This window comes from Terrapene carolina, unplaced genomic scaffold, assembly GCF_002925995.2.
Source record: "Terrapene carolina triunguis isolate 2854851 unplaced genomic scaffold, T_m_triunguis-2.0 Scaffold32489, whole genome shotgun sequence".
Taxonomy (NCBI): domain Eukaryota; kingdom Metazoa; phylum Chordata; order Testudines; family Emydidae; genus Terrapene; species Terrapene triunguis.
Window position 1 is genome coordinate 1 of NW_020696840.1, and position 13,458 is coordinate 13,458.

The 13,458-nt window shown below is 38.8% G+C and overlaps 1 protein-coding gene across 1 annotated transcript; it reads right to left on the minus strand.

Annotated features, from left to right (window-relative positions):
- Positions 1-11,765: 11,765 nt before the first annotated feature.
- On the minus strand, positions 11,766-12,713 carry LOC112112771 (olfactory receptor 52R1-like). The gene has a single exon (XM_024208819.2). The coding sequence runs from the start codon at positions 12,711-12,713 to the stop codon at positions 11,766-11,768; it is 948 nt and encodes a 315-aa protein (XP_024064587.1).
- Between the last annotated feature and the right edge of the window lie 745 nt (positions 12,714-13,458).

Below are 13,458 nucleotides of genomic sequence, written 5' to 3' on the forward strand. Positions count from 1 at the left end.
TGGATTGGACAGTAGCCAATTGATCAAATACCATCCTTATCTGGATCAAACACAATGATAATGGTAATGATATATTGAACGAAACGTATAAGGTAAGTTTCTAATTGCCCCAAATGACATTTTTTTTTTTACATTCCATTTGGCATTCAACTTTTTCTTCTCCATACCTTTGAATACACTGTGGACAATACCAATTTATAATTTGCTGTTTTTGGAACCCTTTTCATTCTAAAAATTGTAAGGTACTTTCAATGGTGCTAACAACATATTTTCCATATGCTGAGCAAAGAAGTTTTCCCCCAAGATAATGAATTTTGTCCTGATCATTATTGTAGTTTACCAATTGATTAATCTTCTCTTAGGTTTTATTAAATAATCTAATGATTTTATGCATATTATACACTGTGAATTGTTTCTCAGTTGATAAACCATAATCCCTTTCAATATTGGATCAATGACGTGATTAACTTCTTCCTGAAGTACGTACATAACGTGCTTTTTGTTTTTTCTACATTCACCTAATTTCAAATTGACATTTTTGTACCACATAAGCTTGTAATACTGTTTATGATTTCCAATGGATTTGTTTTTTGTGTTTTCTTCTAGGAGCATGCAGATTATTGTGTTCTTTTAGACCCAAATTAGCTATATCCCGCACTCATTGTTGATAAGCAGTAACCTTATCCACAAGATGTACTGAGGGGGAAAAAAGGCAACCTTGGTGTCTCTGCAGTAATTGAATTTGCTTATTTGCCAATAAGATAGATTTAACACAACAGGGATATGCATGAATTATACCTGATTGAGTAACACCCCTGGCACTGGTGTGGCAGTCAGACCACTAATAGGCCTTTCCTGTAATTTTGGACATTTTACTGAAATTTGGTCCCTTTTAACTCTTATTGCCTGTACCTTCACCTTGAAGTATTTGTTAATAACTCAAGTTCTATCCAAACTTTAATTTTGATACAGGTCTTATACTCTCTCTCATCTTCCTGTTTTAAATCATGAATACCCATTGCTCCACCTTTTACTGAGCTTCGACATCTGGTTCTGTTTTCCCATGATCCATATGGAATTCCATCACTGACTGAAAAAGAGTGAGTTTCTCCTGGGATATATGCTTTACATTCTCCCGCGCTAGATTTCTTCAGTAAGGGAAAGATTTTTTTTTCCAATCTACATAAGACTTTTGGTTATCTCTCAATGTTACATATAATCCTAGTCTATACAAAGCCAACATATGATTTTGTACCTTACATTTATTTCACTGTGAGGGTGCTGAAGCACTGGAATGGGTTACCTAGGGAGATGGTGGTGTCTCCATCCTTAGTGGTTTTTAAGGCCCAGCTTGACAAATCCTTGGCTGGGATGACAGGGAACAAAGGGTAGTCATAAATGGCAAATTTTCAGCATGGCGAGGGGTAACTAGTGGTGTTCCCCACTTGGTTGGACTAGATGACCTCCTGAGGTCTCTTCCAACCCTAATATTCTATGATTCTATGATAGTTACAATTTTATCATTAGTCCATGCAGTTAACAGTGTTCTGTCCAAAATTTTAGATATGAATTGCCATTCGTCTGGTTGACTATCCCATCTTCAGTAAAGGAAAGCTCCTTTTTCCAATCTACATAAGGCTTTTGTTTATTTTCTTCTATATCATATGCAAGAGCTATATGTTTCCCTACTTTTCCTTTGACTTGTTGATAAAACCTATGATGAGGCATTTGGCTATGTAATGTCTTTGGGAAACAGTATATGTACCTTTTTTATGTTTCTGTGGCAAATTTTTCCATAATACAAGTTTTTGTTCATCTTTTAATGTTACATCTAACCCTAGTCTATACAAATCCGACATATGATTCTGTACCTTATACATTGTTACAGGTGTGTCATTAGTCCATGAGGTCAACAGTGTCCTGTCTCAAATTTTAGATATGAATTGTTCTTGGTCTGGTGGGTAATTCCATTTAAAGAAAATTTCAGTTGACAGGCGTGATATTTTAAATGGTTCTTGACCTGGTTTTATTCTTTCTTGTACCCAAGTCACTATTATCTGTGATTTTTTTTAGCCTTAATAGGCTGAGTTTAGTCCCACCATAACATTTTGATCCACTGCAACCATTTGTGTATCTTGTGGAGAACCTGCCTGTGACTCAGTTTGAACTGCAGCATTCAAGCAGAAGTATAGGATTAGTGTGGTTGCGAGTGCGTTTTTATTGTTTCTGTCACTGAGCTCTTTCGTGTTGGCTTTCTTGTGCAATTACCGTCTTTGGTTCTGGTGCCTGTGGAGAGACATTTCCCTTGCGAGAGTGCTTTAGCTGATTCGCATGGTAATATTTATCTACTTTTTTGTTACTTGGTACAATTTTAATTTTATACACATAGGCACTTAATCTGTCCACAATAGTATATAGCCCAGTTTATGGGTTACATAAGCTGTGTTCGGGTACACCATAGAATAAAAGCATAACTTGGTTTCCAACCTCCCAAACATTTTTTTTTAATTTTGTCAAAATAGGCTTTTGCCTTTCATTTGAATTTTTCCAATTTGCAAGCTACCTGATTCAGATGTTTTTGTAGTGCTTGCAGATAGGTTTCAAGCTTTACTCCCTTTAGTTGTGTGCCACTGGCATGCCACGTGCATAGTTTGTTTAGTTATAACCCCAAAGGGTGTACAATTTGTGGAGGCAGCTGGGGTTGCCCTGAATGCCATTAAAATGAGAGGAATCGGGATGTCCCAACTGCATCCATTAGCATCTATGAGCATTTGCAGCATATGTTTGATGGGGTGATTTGTTCACACTACCATCCCTGATGATTGAGGGCTGTATGGAATATACAATTTTTCTTGCACTCCTAACAATTGTAGGCCTTTTTGGAAAACTTGTTCAGTAAACTGTGTTCCACTGTCTGACTCTACCCTAGCAGGGAGTTCCCAGTGAGAAAATACTTGGTCAGTTAGAGCCTCTGCTCTGGCTACAGTGTATTTGCTTTTAAAGGAAATGCCTCCACCCATTAAGAGAACGGATTAATTACAAACAGAAGGTATTGGTTTCCATGGACCTTCACATATTTGGGTTCTTAAAGGATTATTCTGTGCACAAATTAAACAATTTTTACAGTACTGGTGTACATTTGCCTTCATGCATGGCCACCAACCTATCGAGGTGAGGCGCTGCGTGGTTTTTTTCCACCCCTTGATGACCTCCTGATGGTATGTCATGTACCAAATAGATAATTTTCCTACGTTCGCATGCTTGTTTGTCCAAATTCAAGCAACTCCTTCTTTCAAGAGTTTATAGAGTGGACCTGCAATGTCAGCAAAGTTAGGGATGAAGTCTCGATGGTATCCTGCTAAACCTAAGAAAGAATGTAAAGACACTTTAGGTGTTTCTCTTGAGTTTCTATTGCTAAACAAATGTCATCTACATATTGAAATAGAACAGATGGTTCTGAAAACCTTGTCAAAATTCATTTCATTTGCCCATGGAAAATGGCCGAACTATTATGTAGCCCTTGGGGTCAGACTTGAAATGTAAACTGAACCCCTTCTACTGTGAAAGATAGCCAATGTTTGCTTTCCTTAGACACATGGTAGAAAACCATTTTACTTTGGGATTGATAGATTGAATCAGGTCAGGCATTTTGGATACAACAGCTGTACAAGCTGGAGTCACTTGATTCAACTTTCGATAGTCAATGGTAAGATGACATGACCCATTTTGTTTTTGTACTGGCCAGATTGGAGAGTTGCATATTGAAATACACTTATGAATGATTGTCTGTTGAAGCAATGATTGAATGGTTTTAGCAATATGAGGTGAGGCCTGAAAAACTGGAAAAATTGAAATTCCTAGGAAAATCTGAAATGGCTACTTTGCATGTGACAGGGGTGGGGCCTCGGCAGAAGACGTGGGGCATTTACCAACAATTAGAAAGGTGGCAACTCTATGACTTGTGTATAGACCAATTCCCTAATTTGCCACACTGTCGGAGAATAACAGAGTTCTCACTTTTTGTTTGGGTACAGCAAGTCGGATACTTTATATTTTTTTTATTTATTGCATAGAGGGAAAGAGCTAAACAGGTCTCTCAACAGGTAAACAATTACAGCAAGCATTTATACCTTTTGTTACAGACAATAATGAGCAACAGCTGCATTTTGCTTACTCTTAGTCTACATTCCATATTATTTACACATTATTTACACAAGGTCGCAACAACTTCTTACACAGGTTTTTTTTACTTGCCTTACACATTTCTTGCTTTTACAAATCTCGCGTTATTAGGGTTACAGTTAGCCTGACTTTTGCTAACAAACTGCAATTCTTTTTCTGTCAGTTCTTTCTCTGCTTCCACAACCCCACCTTTGGTACTACTAGTACAACAAACATTTTTAAATTTTTATTTGCATTAAGTTTTGGAATTTAGATTTTACTTTAGATGCTTTAATTTTAGGGGTTTTGATTGGATGTAATGACAATGCATGATGAGCATGGACATGAAAGGTATTATTATTATTACATTTTTAACAACAATAACATAATTTTAAACTAATTAATAGCAATACAAGCAATAATATTTTTATAGCAATAATATGATGGGGTTTTTGTACAGTTTTAGTTATAAAGCTCAATACATTATACTTAGTACATAAAATAGACATTTTATAAGCTGTATGAAAGGCATACCTTTTAATTTGATATATATATTGAAGCATGTGAATTTGCTTTTGTATTTTAGAGATTTTTTGATTTTTTGGTAACAGTGAAAGCAAATTTTGAAATTGATTAGGTACTAAACTAGTTCAATGAAAGGGTATTTGGAACCTAAGGGCTACTTGGAAAATTTTATCTGCAGGCCAGTAAATAATATGATTGCCTGCAGTGGTAATGAGATTAAAATGTATGTCTTGCAATGTGGTGGCTTTAACATACACACAGCTATTATTAGCTTGAAAAAGTAAGTGTCCTGTCAGGGTAGTTTTTTGTTTTTTACTTTTTTAGCAAATGTAGTTATGAAGAGTAACAACTTTTTTTGGCTTTAGTTTATGGATACACTGAAGCTGTGGGGGTTTTAAAGGCCAAAATGTCCATTGACTTTTTAATTTTATTTAAATGTTAGGTGCAATTTTAGGAGCACTGACTAAAAATCGATTGGGCATACCAGGTAGTTTAATTTTTTAGATGTTTTGGTGAATTACCTAATTTTATATGCATTTTTTTATGGACCCGGCAGGATTCGGTATGTGGGAGCCCATCCCCTTCCAACCGGTCTATATGCTTGGAAGGAGCACTGAGAACGTCCGCACTTTCACCCAGAAAGTCTTTAAGTATGTTTTTATGGCCACAGATTAGATGGTACTTTTGATGTGTCTGTAAGGGCAGTGGGCCAAGCCTGATGCTTTAGATTATTTTGAATGGCCATTAGCTGGTCATTCAGGAAATTTTGAATTTTTGAACATGCTAGATTTTACTGCAATGCCTTTTTAGCCTTAGTGATATTTAATACCATTTTTGTTGGCAACTTTTGGGTTATTGAACTAAGGGCGGAAATAACATGTAACTTACCAACTTCAGCCTGCTCCTGGGTTAGCTGTGCCCCAATTTTTTATTATGTTTTGGTTTTTAAAAATATTTTAAACTGCTGCTGCACTATTGGCCCCATCCCAAAGGGATTTGGTCAAGTTTTTTTTTTTTTTTTAGAGGAAATAACCTAAGCCCTTTGTTATGCTAATTTAATGGCAGCCCCCTGTGAGCAATTTGGGTATGTAGAGGTAATTTGGAAACTGGATAAGGGCAATGAAAATTTAACAGTTCCTAGTGTAGTGTTAATTACAGTTTATTGATATTTTAATACATTTTTTTGGTGTAGTATTATACCATATCTGTTGGTTGAACACCTTTATGTACTTTTGGGAGGCATTGATATTAATGGCATAAGAAGGGGTGTATTGCAATAAGGTACAAGTCACATTATTAGTCACTGGAATAATTTTTATGCAGGTAAAATTTCCAGTGGCAAAACAAACTCTTTGGGTATTTGTTTAATTGTTTACTAATTGGGTGACTAAATAACAATAAGGCCTTTTTTTATTTAACACAGTGCAAATTTTAGGAACAGCCATTATATTTACTTTGCTGTAGAACCTATTAATTGCAATTACAGATTTTTGGTGTTCACTGGTAGTGATATTAGATACTTTTATTTTTATTGATTTTTTTTTTATTTAATTATTTGCTTGTATGGGATATTTTGAACCTTAAAAATATTTTTTAAACAATATTTAAATAAATCACTAAAGTGTGAAGGCCTTGGCCATTGGTTTTATCAAATATATGGCATTGTCTGTATTTGGATGTGTTACAGGGGTAATAGTGTAATAGAGGAGATGGCGGGGCAGTGGCATCAAGGTGCCTTTGGTACTTATCATTTAAAATTTAATTAGGGAGGGCAATACACGCTGAAGGACTTATCCAAAACACAGGGTGCAGCCTGTAGAATAAACCCCAAAATCCAATTAATACCACGTTTTTAAGCATGGGTTTTACAAGGTTTTTTTTGCTAGTGTATAATTTTTTGTTTTATTTTTATTAGGGTTAGTTTTTAATGTTTTTTGTAGTTAGGAATTTTTGGACTTTGTGGTTTTAATGAAGCAAGTGTTGTTGTTTTTTGTTTTTTGTTTTGAAACAGTGTGGTTTAGCATTATACAGGGGAGAGGTTACTAGCACATCACCCTGTAATGGTTTTGCTTTTTTAAGAAAAATTTAAAGGCACAATAGCTTTGTCAGTGGACAAGGGAGAGATTACTAGCACTTTACCTTGTTTGTTTGTTTGTTTGTTTGTTTGTTTGTTTTTTTTTGCTGTTTAGAAGGCACAGCAGAGCTAGAAGGAGAAATAGGCTTATTAGTTGGAGATTCCTCCCGAGGTGGAGGGGTTTTTTTACAGTGAGAAGCATGGGTTCAGGCAGGTAGTCTTTGGCACTTTACAGTGGTGTTGGTGGTTAACAGGACTTGGAAAGGGCCTTTTTAGTGTGGAGCCAAAGCAGTCTTTCGTTGATGGACTTTACGTAGACTTAGTCTTTTTGTTTTAATGAATGGCAGAGCTACTAGGGTTTTTGGGTAGCACTTTTTTTATTTGTGAGAAAAGAAACCGAACACATTTTATTAATGCCTGGCAGTGTTTTGCTGATTTTATAGTTGCTTGGGCACATTTAGACCCCCCCCTTTTTTTTGGTTGTCAGCCAAGTTTTAGCTGTAGCAGTGTTTTTGAATGGGGCCAGCGTCTTATTTTTGGACTGAGCTTGCTAGCTATTTTTTTTAGTTAACTTGTTTTTTTTGTTTTGTTTTGTGGGGTTTTTTTGGCTTTTTTTAATTTAGAAAGGAAACTTTTATTTTTTATTTATATATAAATTTTTTTAATAATGAACACATACATATTGCTATTATATAGTACACTAGTTTTATTATTTAATGTATGCTATGTACACCCTTTTAGTAAAATAACTTTATTACAGAGCTTTGGCGCAACAAACCAGGACAAGCACACCCACTTTTGAGGAGTTCACTCGGTACAACATTTGGTGTTTAATACCTTTTTTTTTTTTAGCCCTTTGGCTAGAAATTTGAGGTAGCTAGAAGGATCCCATGTGCAATATGGGAAGTGGGTTAACCTTTTATGTTTTTGCTTTTAAAGACTGTTGGTATGCAAATTTTAACAACAATTTTGGCTATACAACACAAAAATAATTTTTATTGTGCCAGTGAATGCATGGTATGTTGAATGCTATTCAGCTGGCATCCATTTTCTCTGATGATTTGAAAGACAAAAGAACAGAGGTCTACCCCTTTTGGGCAGTCAGTTATTGCTTAAAATATTTTTTTATATACACATATTTTTGTTGATTTTAAACAAAACAGAGGAATTACCCCATATTTTTTTTGTATTTGTTTTATAGGCAGCCCAGGTTTCAGTGGCTTTTACCTTATTAGTTAGAAAATTGCATTAATACAGATGCTTTTTGGCTTGCTTTTAGATTTAAAGCTATTTACAGCTTAAAGATTTTTACTTAAAAAGGGGCACAATTAATTTTTTTAGATTTTTGATCGCCTTTTACTTTTAACTTTTGCTTTTAAACACACAGTGATTTGAAAAAGACAACACAACCTATATTGGTAGGTTTGCATTTTTTTTATTTTTACTATAATATACATTGCACATGTTCTGGGGAAAATGCACATTTTTTTTACAATTTAATTTTTACAACACTAGCCACATTAATTTTTACATAAGGTGTAACTATTTCTTTTCTGAACACCGGGTTAAGGCCATTTACTTAACATATAATCCAAAGGGCTATCCTTAGAGGGTTTTACCAGAGACCCACCCATTTGCCTGCTGACACTTTAACAGAGAATTACACAGAGAACAGAGGGAATTATGGCCTAATAGGATCCTATTACAGGAATTTCTACTAATACTGACCGCTACAGGGGACGGGACAGAAGGATCCCAATTCGACCTTAGAGCTTTATTGCACGCGATGGCTTCCACTCTGAGGAATTACGAACGAGAGGCTCAGTTCCGTCCACACACCTAACGCGCAAATGTATAAGACAGAAATTCATTAACTGGTTAACTAAAACAGAACCAGACCAGAACCAGATAGTGTTTTTTTATTTTATTAGGACTCACCTTATTGGAGCACGAACCCCAGGGGCTGTGGTGAAGCAGAGAAAAGGGGCGAAACACCCCATTGGCGCCATTCCCAGTTCGCCGCAGCCGTCCGGAGTCCAATGTCCGAGCTAGGAGAGTCCCGGCGGAGTCGCCAGAAACTGTTACCGAAATATCAGGTCCACCTTGCTGAGCGCCAATAACAGCCAGACAGGGATAAGGAAGAGTTGCTTTATTCTGCAGAAGAAAGGAGAGCCTTGCACCTTGGTACAAAGACTTTGTCTTACACACATTTTACCATTTTAATTATTATTTTGGGGATTTGAAATCCCCATGCTTATAATTACTTACTCTTTTTTTATTATGCCCTTAAAGTTTTTAACCTGTTTTTTAATTTTTTTATTTGTTGCCTGCCCGCTTGGGCCCGATTCTGTTTTTTTTGCTGAACCGTCCCTTTCATGGGCACCGGCTTTTTTACTACCAATTTAGCTAGGAGGGTGGGCTTTTTAACTAGCCCACACCCTTCCTGGTTTTTTTTTTTAACATTTTTACTTACAAGGCTACCCGAGTTCTTCCTTATGAGGCTTGCCACCTGGGCAAAATGCATGGCTTATTGGCGTTTAGCTATTCAATTTCCTTTTGTGGCAAACACACTGCTGTTACAGCATATGCAAACACAAATGGTTACATTCTGACAAGTCCCTGAAGGACCAGTACTTGCTTAGCCAGTGCTTTATTTTTTCCCTGGAAGTTCTGTCTTAAGGCTTGCAACTTGCCCTGGGCGTAGGTTTGAGTTGCTGCCTGGTTCATGATTTATGCTTTTAAATGCTTAATTTTAGTTATTAAGTACACAACTCTTCCTTTTTTTCCAACTTCTCTATTGCCCAGTCCTGCTACGACTGGGGTAGATCCACCTGACACCCTTCCCGGTCAACCGGGGTGGAGAGAGGAATGCTAAATTCCTTTTTGGTTTTTAGACTTACTGCGTCTGAGAGTAGGCACACTTTTATACTTACACACGTACGTCCAGACTGGCCACGTCTGTGTATAACGTTTAGAGAAGGTGCTGTGCTTTTTTGGGGGGGAGGGCAGTTCTTTTACGCCCTGGGGTTTTTTGGGGCGTCTTTTCAGTGATTTCAGTTCAGGCCGGCTGCCTGTGGCTTCTTTAGCGTCCCCAAACCATGCCGGCTCCAGGGTCGCAAAGGCAGACTGTTGGATCTCACTGGACAGTTAAGCTTTGCAAATGTAATTTCAGCACTGTAACTTGTATTGCCTTTGGTTTGACTATGTCTATATTTTTTTCACAGCCAGCTGGGGCCGAAAGCAGTTTTTCTTTGTACTTAGCCTGGTCTGCATTGATTTTTGACCTTGAACGCAGATTAACTTTTTTTTTATTTTTGGACCAAGCTGAATTTTGAATTAACCCGTTTTTTTTCTTAATAGACAAATTGCTTTCATTGTGTGTCAGAGGCTTTTTGGTGATTAAAAGCTACTCTGAGATGTATGATTTTATTTAGATTGAAGGTACTTTTTAGTGGGCATTGTTTAGCTGGATTTGCACACGTGTAATGATTCCAATTCTCTAAATACCTGCAGGTTTTAGGACCATAATGTACGTACATGAAATCAGATGGGGTACCCTTAGGGGGTGAGAGGGAATGCTTACACTGTTTCCCACCCATTTTCCAATTACACACACAGGGAGGATGCCCTGTCCGCTTTAGCGGCACATAAAGTAAGGATCTTTCCCTACAGGGTACTTACACAGGAGAGGCTAACAAGGATGGCCACGACCCTCCTTCACCTCCCTTCAGCAAAGAGCATCGGCTAGTTTCAGAGAGACGGCGCTGCTTACTTTCGTTGCATCCAGTGAGATGATTAGCCTGTCAGTGGCTCACACAGAGAGGAAAAGGGGGAGGGAAGATGGGTTTACACACTCCTAGACCCAGGTAGCTTCCTCGCCGGACGATGCCAGGCCGAGTTAGCCCACCGTGGGTCGTATCTCCTAAAAGATCCTCTAGTTACCGGACTTGCATTAGAGTAGTTCTGGTCATGAGCCAAAAGACTTCACAGAGTACTTTGGGCATCTTCCAGTAACTTCTAATTTACACTGGTGTACACACACACACACCAAGGCCTCTATTTCCAAATACCACGATGCATTTGTACCTTATGTCTGGACTCAATACACTATGAGGCGATAACAACCCCTCTTGAGGCGGTAAAAACCCCTTAGCACCGGTGCATACCTATGCATCTTTTTTATGCGTATTGGGGCGGCCAAACTAACAGTTTTCCAGAACCGCATACAACTACCTTATTGGGGGCGGCAAAACAATTCCCCAGAACCGCTCTGCATCTGATCTTGCTGCACAGTAAATAAGTTCGGATGGCGTGAGCCCAACAGGGACAGTCGGCCCCACGGACAGTTCTTCTCCGACACCCCAATAGAGATTTTAAAAGGTCTATTGTGGTGCCATGGAGTTCGAAGGGGAACAATCCGTAGCAGCTGCCGGTGCTTCTGCGGGCGTTGCCATCCCGGACGAGCTCCCAAATTGTCAAAAAATAACAGAGTTCTCACTTTTTGTTTGGGTACAGCAAGTCAAATACTTTATTTTTTTTTATTAATTACATGAAGGAAAAAAGCTAAACAGGTCTCTTAACAGGTAAACAATTACAGCAAGCATTTATGCCTTTTGTTACAGATAATAATGAGCAACAGCTGCATTTTGTTTATACATAGGTTATTTTAATATTTTGTTTTGCTTACTAATGTAGACTCTTAGTCTACATTCCATATTATTTACACATTATTTACACAAGGTCGCAACAACTTCTTACACAGTTTTTTTTACTTGCCTTCTTGCTTTTACAAATCTCTCGTTATTAGGGTTACAGTTAGCCTGACTTTTGCTAACAAACTGTTATGCATTGCAATTCTTTTTCTGTCAGTTCTTTCTCTGCTTCCACAACACCAACACTGCATAGTAAGGTCAGGAAAGGATTCAATGTCTCTCTGACTGTCCAGCACCATATCACCAGCCAGCTCTGCATGCAGGTCTGACAGCCAGAGCAGCAGAAGAAAACTTTAGGTCCCTTTATGAGTAAATAGCCGGAGCAGCCTGTCCCGGATCTGTTTGGTCCTCACCCCGTAGATGATAGGGTTTAACATGGGGGGCATCAAGAGGTACACATTCGCAATGAGAACGTGGAAATGCAGGGGCACATTCTGGCCAAACCGGTACATGAGAGAGAAGAAGAGAGATGGGATGTAAAAGGCTAAGATGGCACAAAGGTGGGAGATGCAGGTGCCAAAAGTCTTGATCCGGGCGTCCTTTGTGGGGAGGCTGAAGATGGCCCTGAGGATCTGGGTGTAGGACAGGGCAATAAAAATCGCATCCAGACCCATCACACAGAATACCACAAAGAGGCCATAGTAGCTACTGACACTGGTGTCGGCGCAGGCCAGCTTCACCACGGCCATGTGTGCGCAGTACGGCTGGGGGATGATGTTGGTTCTGCAATATGGCCATTGCCTTACCAGGAAGGGAAAGGGCAATGCAAGTAAGCCGCTGCGCAGCATCATGGCCAGGACAATATTGGCCACCACGGAGTTTGTCAGGATGGTGGAATGTCTCAGGGGATCACAGATGGCCACGTAGCGATCAAAAGCCATGGCCACAAAGATCCCAGACTCCATCACTGCGAAGCAATGAATGAAGTACAGCTGTGTGAGGCAGGCACTGAAATCGATCTCCTTGGAATTGAACCAGAAAATTGCCAGCATTTTGGGCACGATGGATGTAGATATGACCAGGTCGCTGACGGCCAGCATGCAGAGGAAATAGTACATGGGCCCATGGAGACTCGGCTCTGTCTTCACGGTGAACAGGATGGTGAAGTTCCCCAAGATGGCTGTGAGGTACATGGTACAGAATGGGAAGACGATCCAGAGATGGGCCGTCTCCAGGCCAGGAATGCCCAGCAAGATGAAGGTGGAGGGGTTGGTGAAGTCGGTTGTGTTGGAACCTGACATGCAGTAGGGGAGAAGTTATCCAACTCTGAGGCAGAACGGTGTCTCCTGCATGTACCATACGTTCCCCCTGACTTCCTCTATATGCTCAGGCTCCAGGGTGATGATCTCAGTACAAATGCCTGGAAGGAGAGACAATGTTAATATGAGACATTACATACACTACTGGAGGCTGTTCTCATGGGTGAGGCAGATTGGTCACTCTTCACACACTGAAAAATGACATTTTCATTATTCAGAGAAATGAATTATGAAGAAGCGACCCTACTAAGTCCAATTCCATATCTTATTGGCCTCCTTGCATTAATAATTCCTACATGTCATGGTCTGAGAAACCTTAATAGGCACCAGCAGGAAACATTCTTCTGAATACTGTTTATCCATATTCTTACTGTCAAGACTGAATACCAACTCTGTCACTCCACCATTATTGGTCAAAGTGTTACAAATCTTAACTGAATCATACTGTACCATAGAATGTCTATGGATAGAAATTCCATGTCTTATAATAAGAATACAGCGGTAGGTGTATATTACAGACCGCCTGACCAGGATTGTGATCATGACTATGAAATATTCAGGGCAATTAAACAGGCTATTAAAATAAAAAAAACTAATTAATAATGGGGGATTTCAACTATCCCAATATTGAATGGGTACATGTCACCTGAGGATGGGATGCAGAGATAAAGTTTCTTGACACCTTAAAGGACTGCTTCTTGGAGCAGCTATTCTTGGAACCCACATG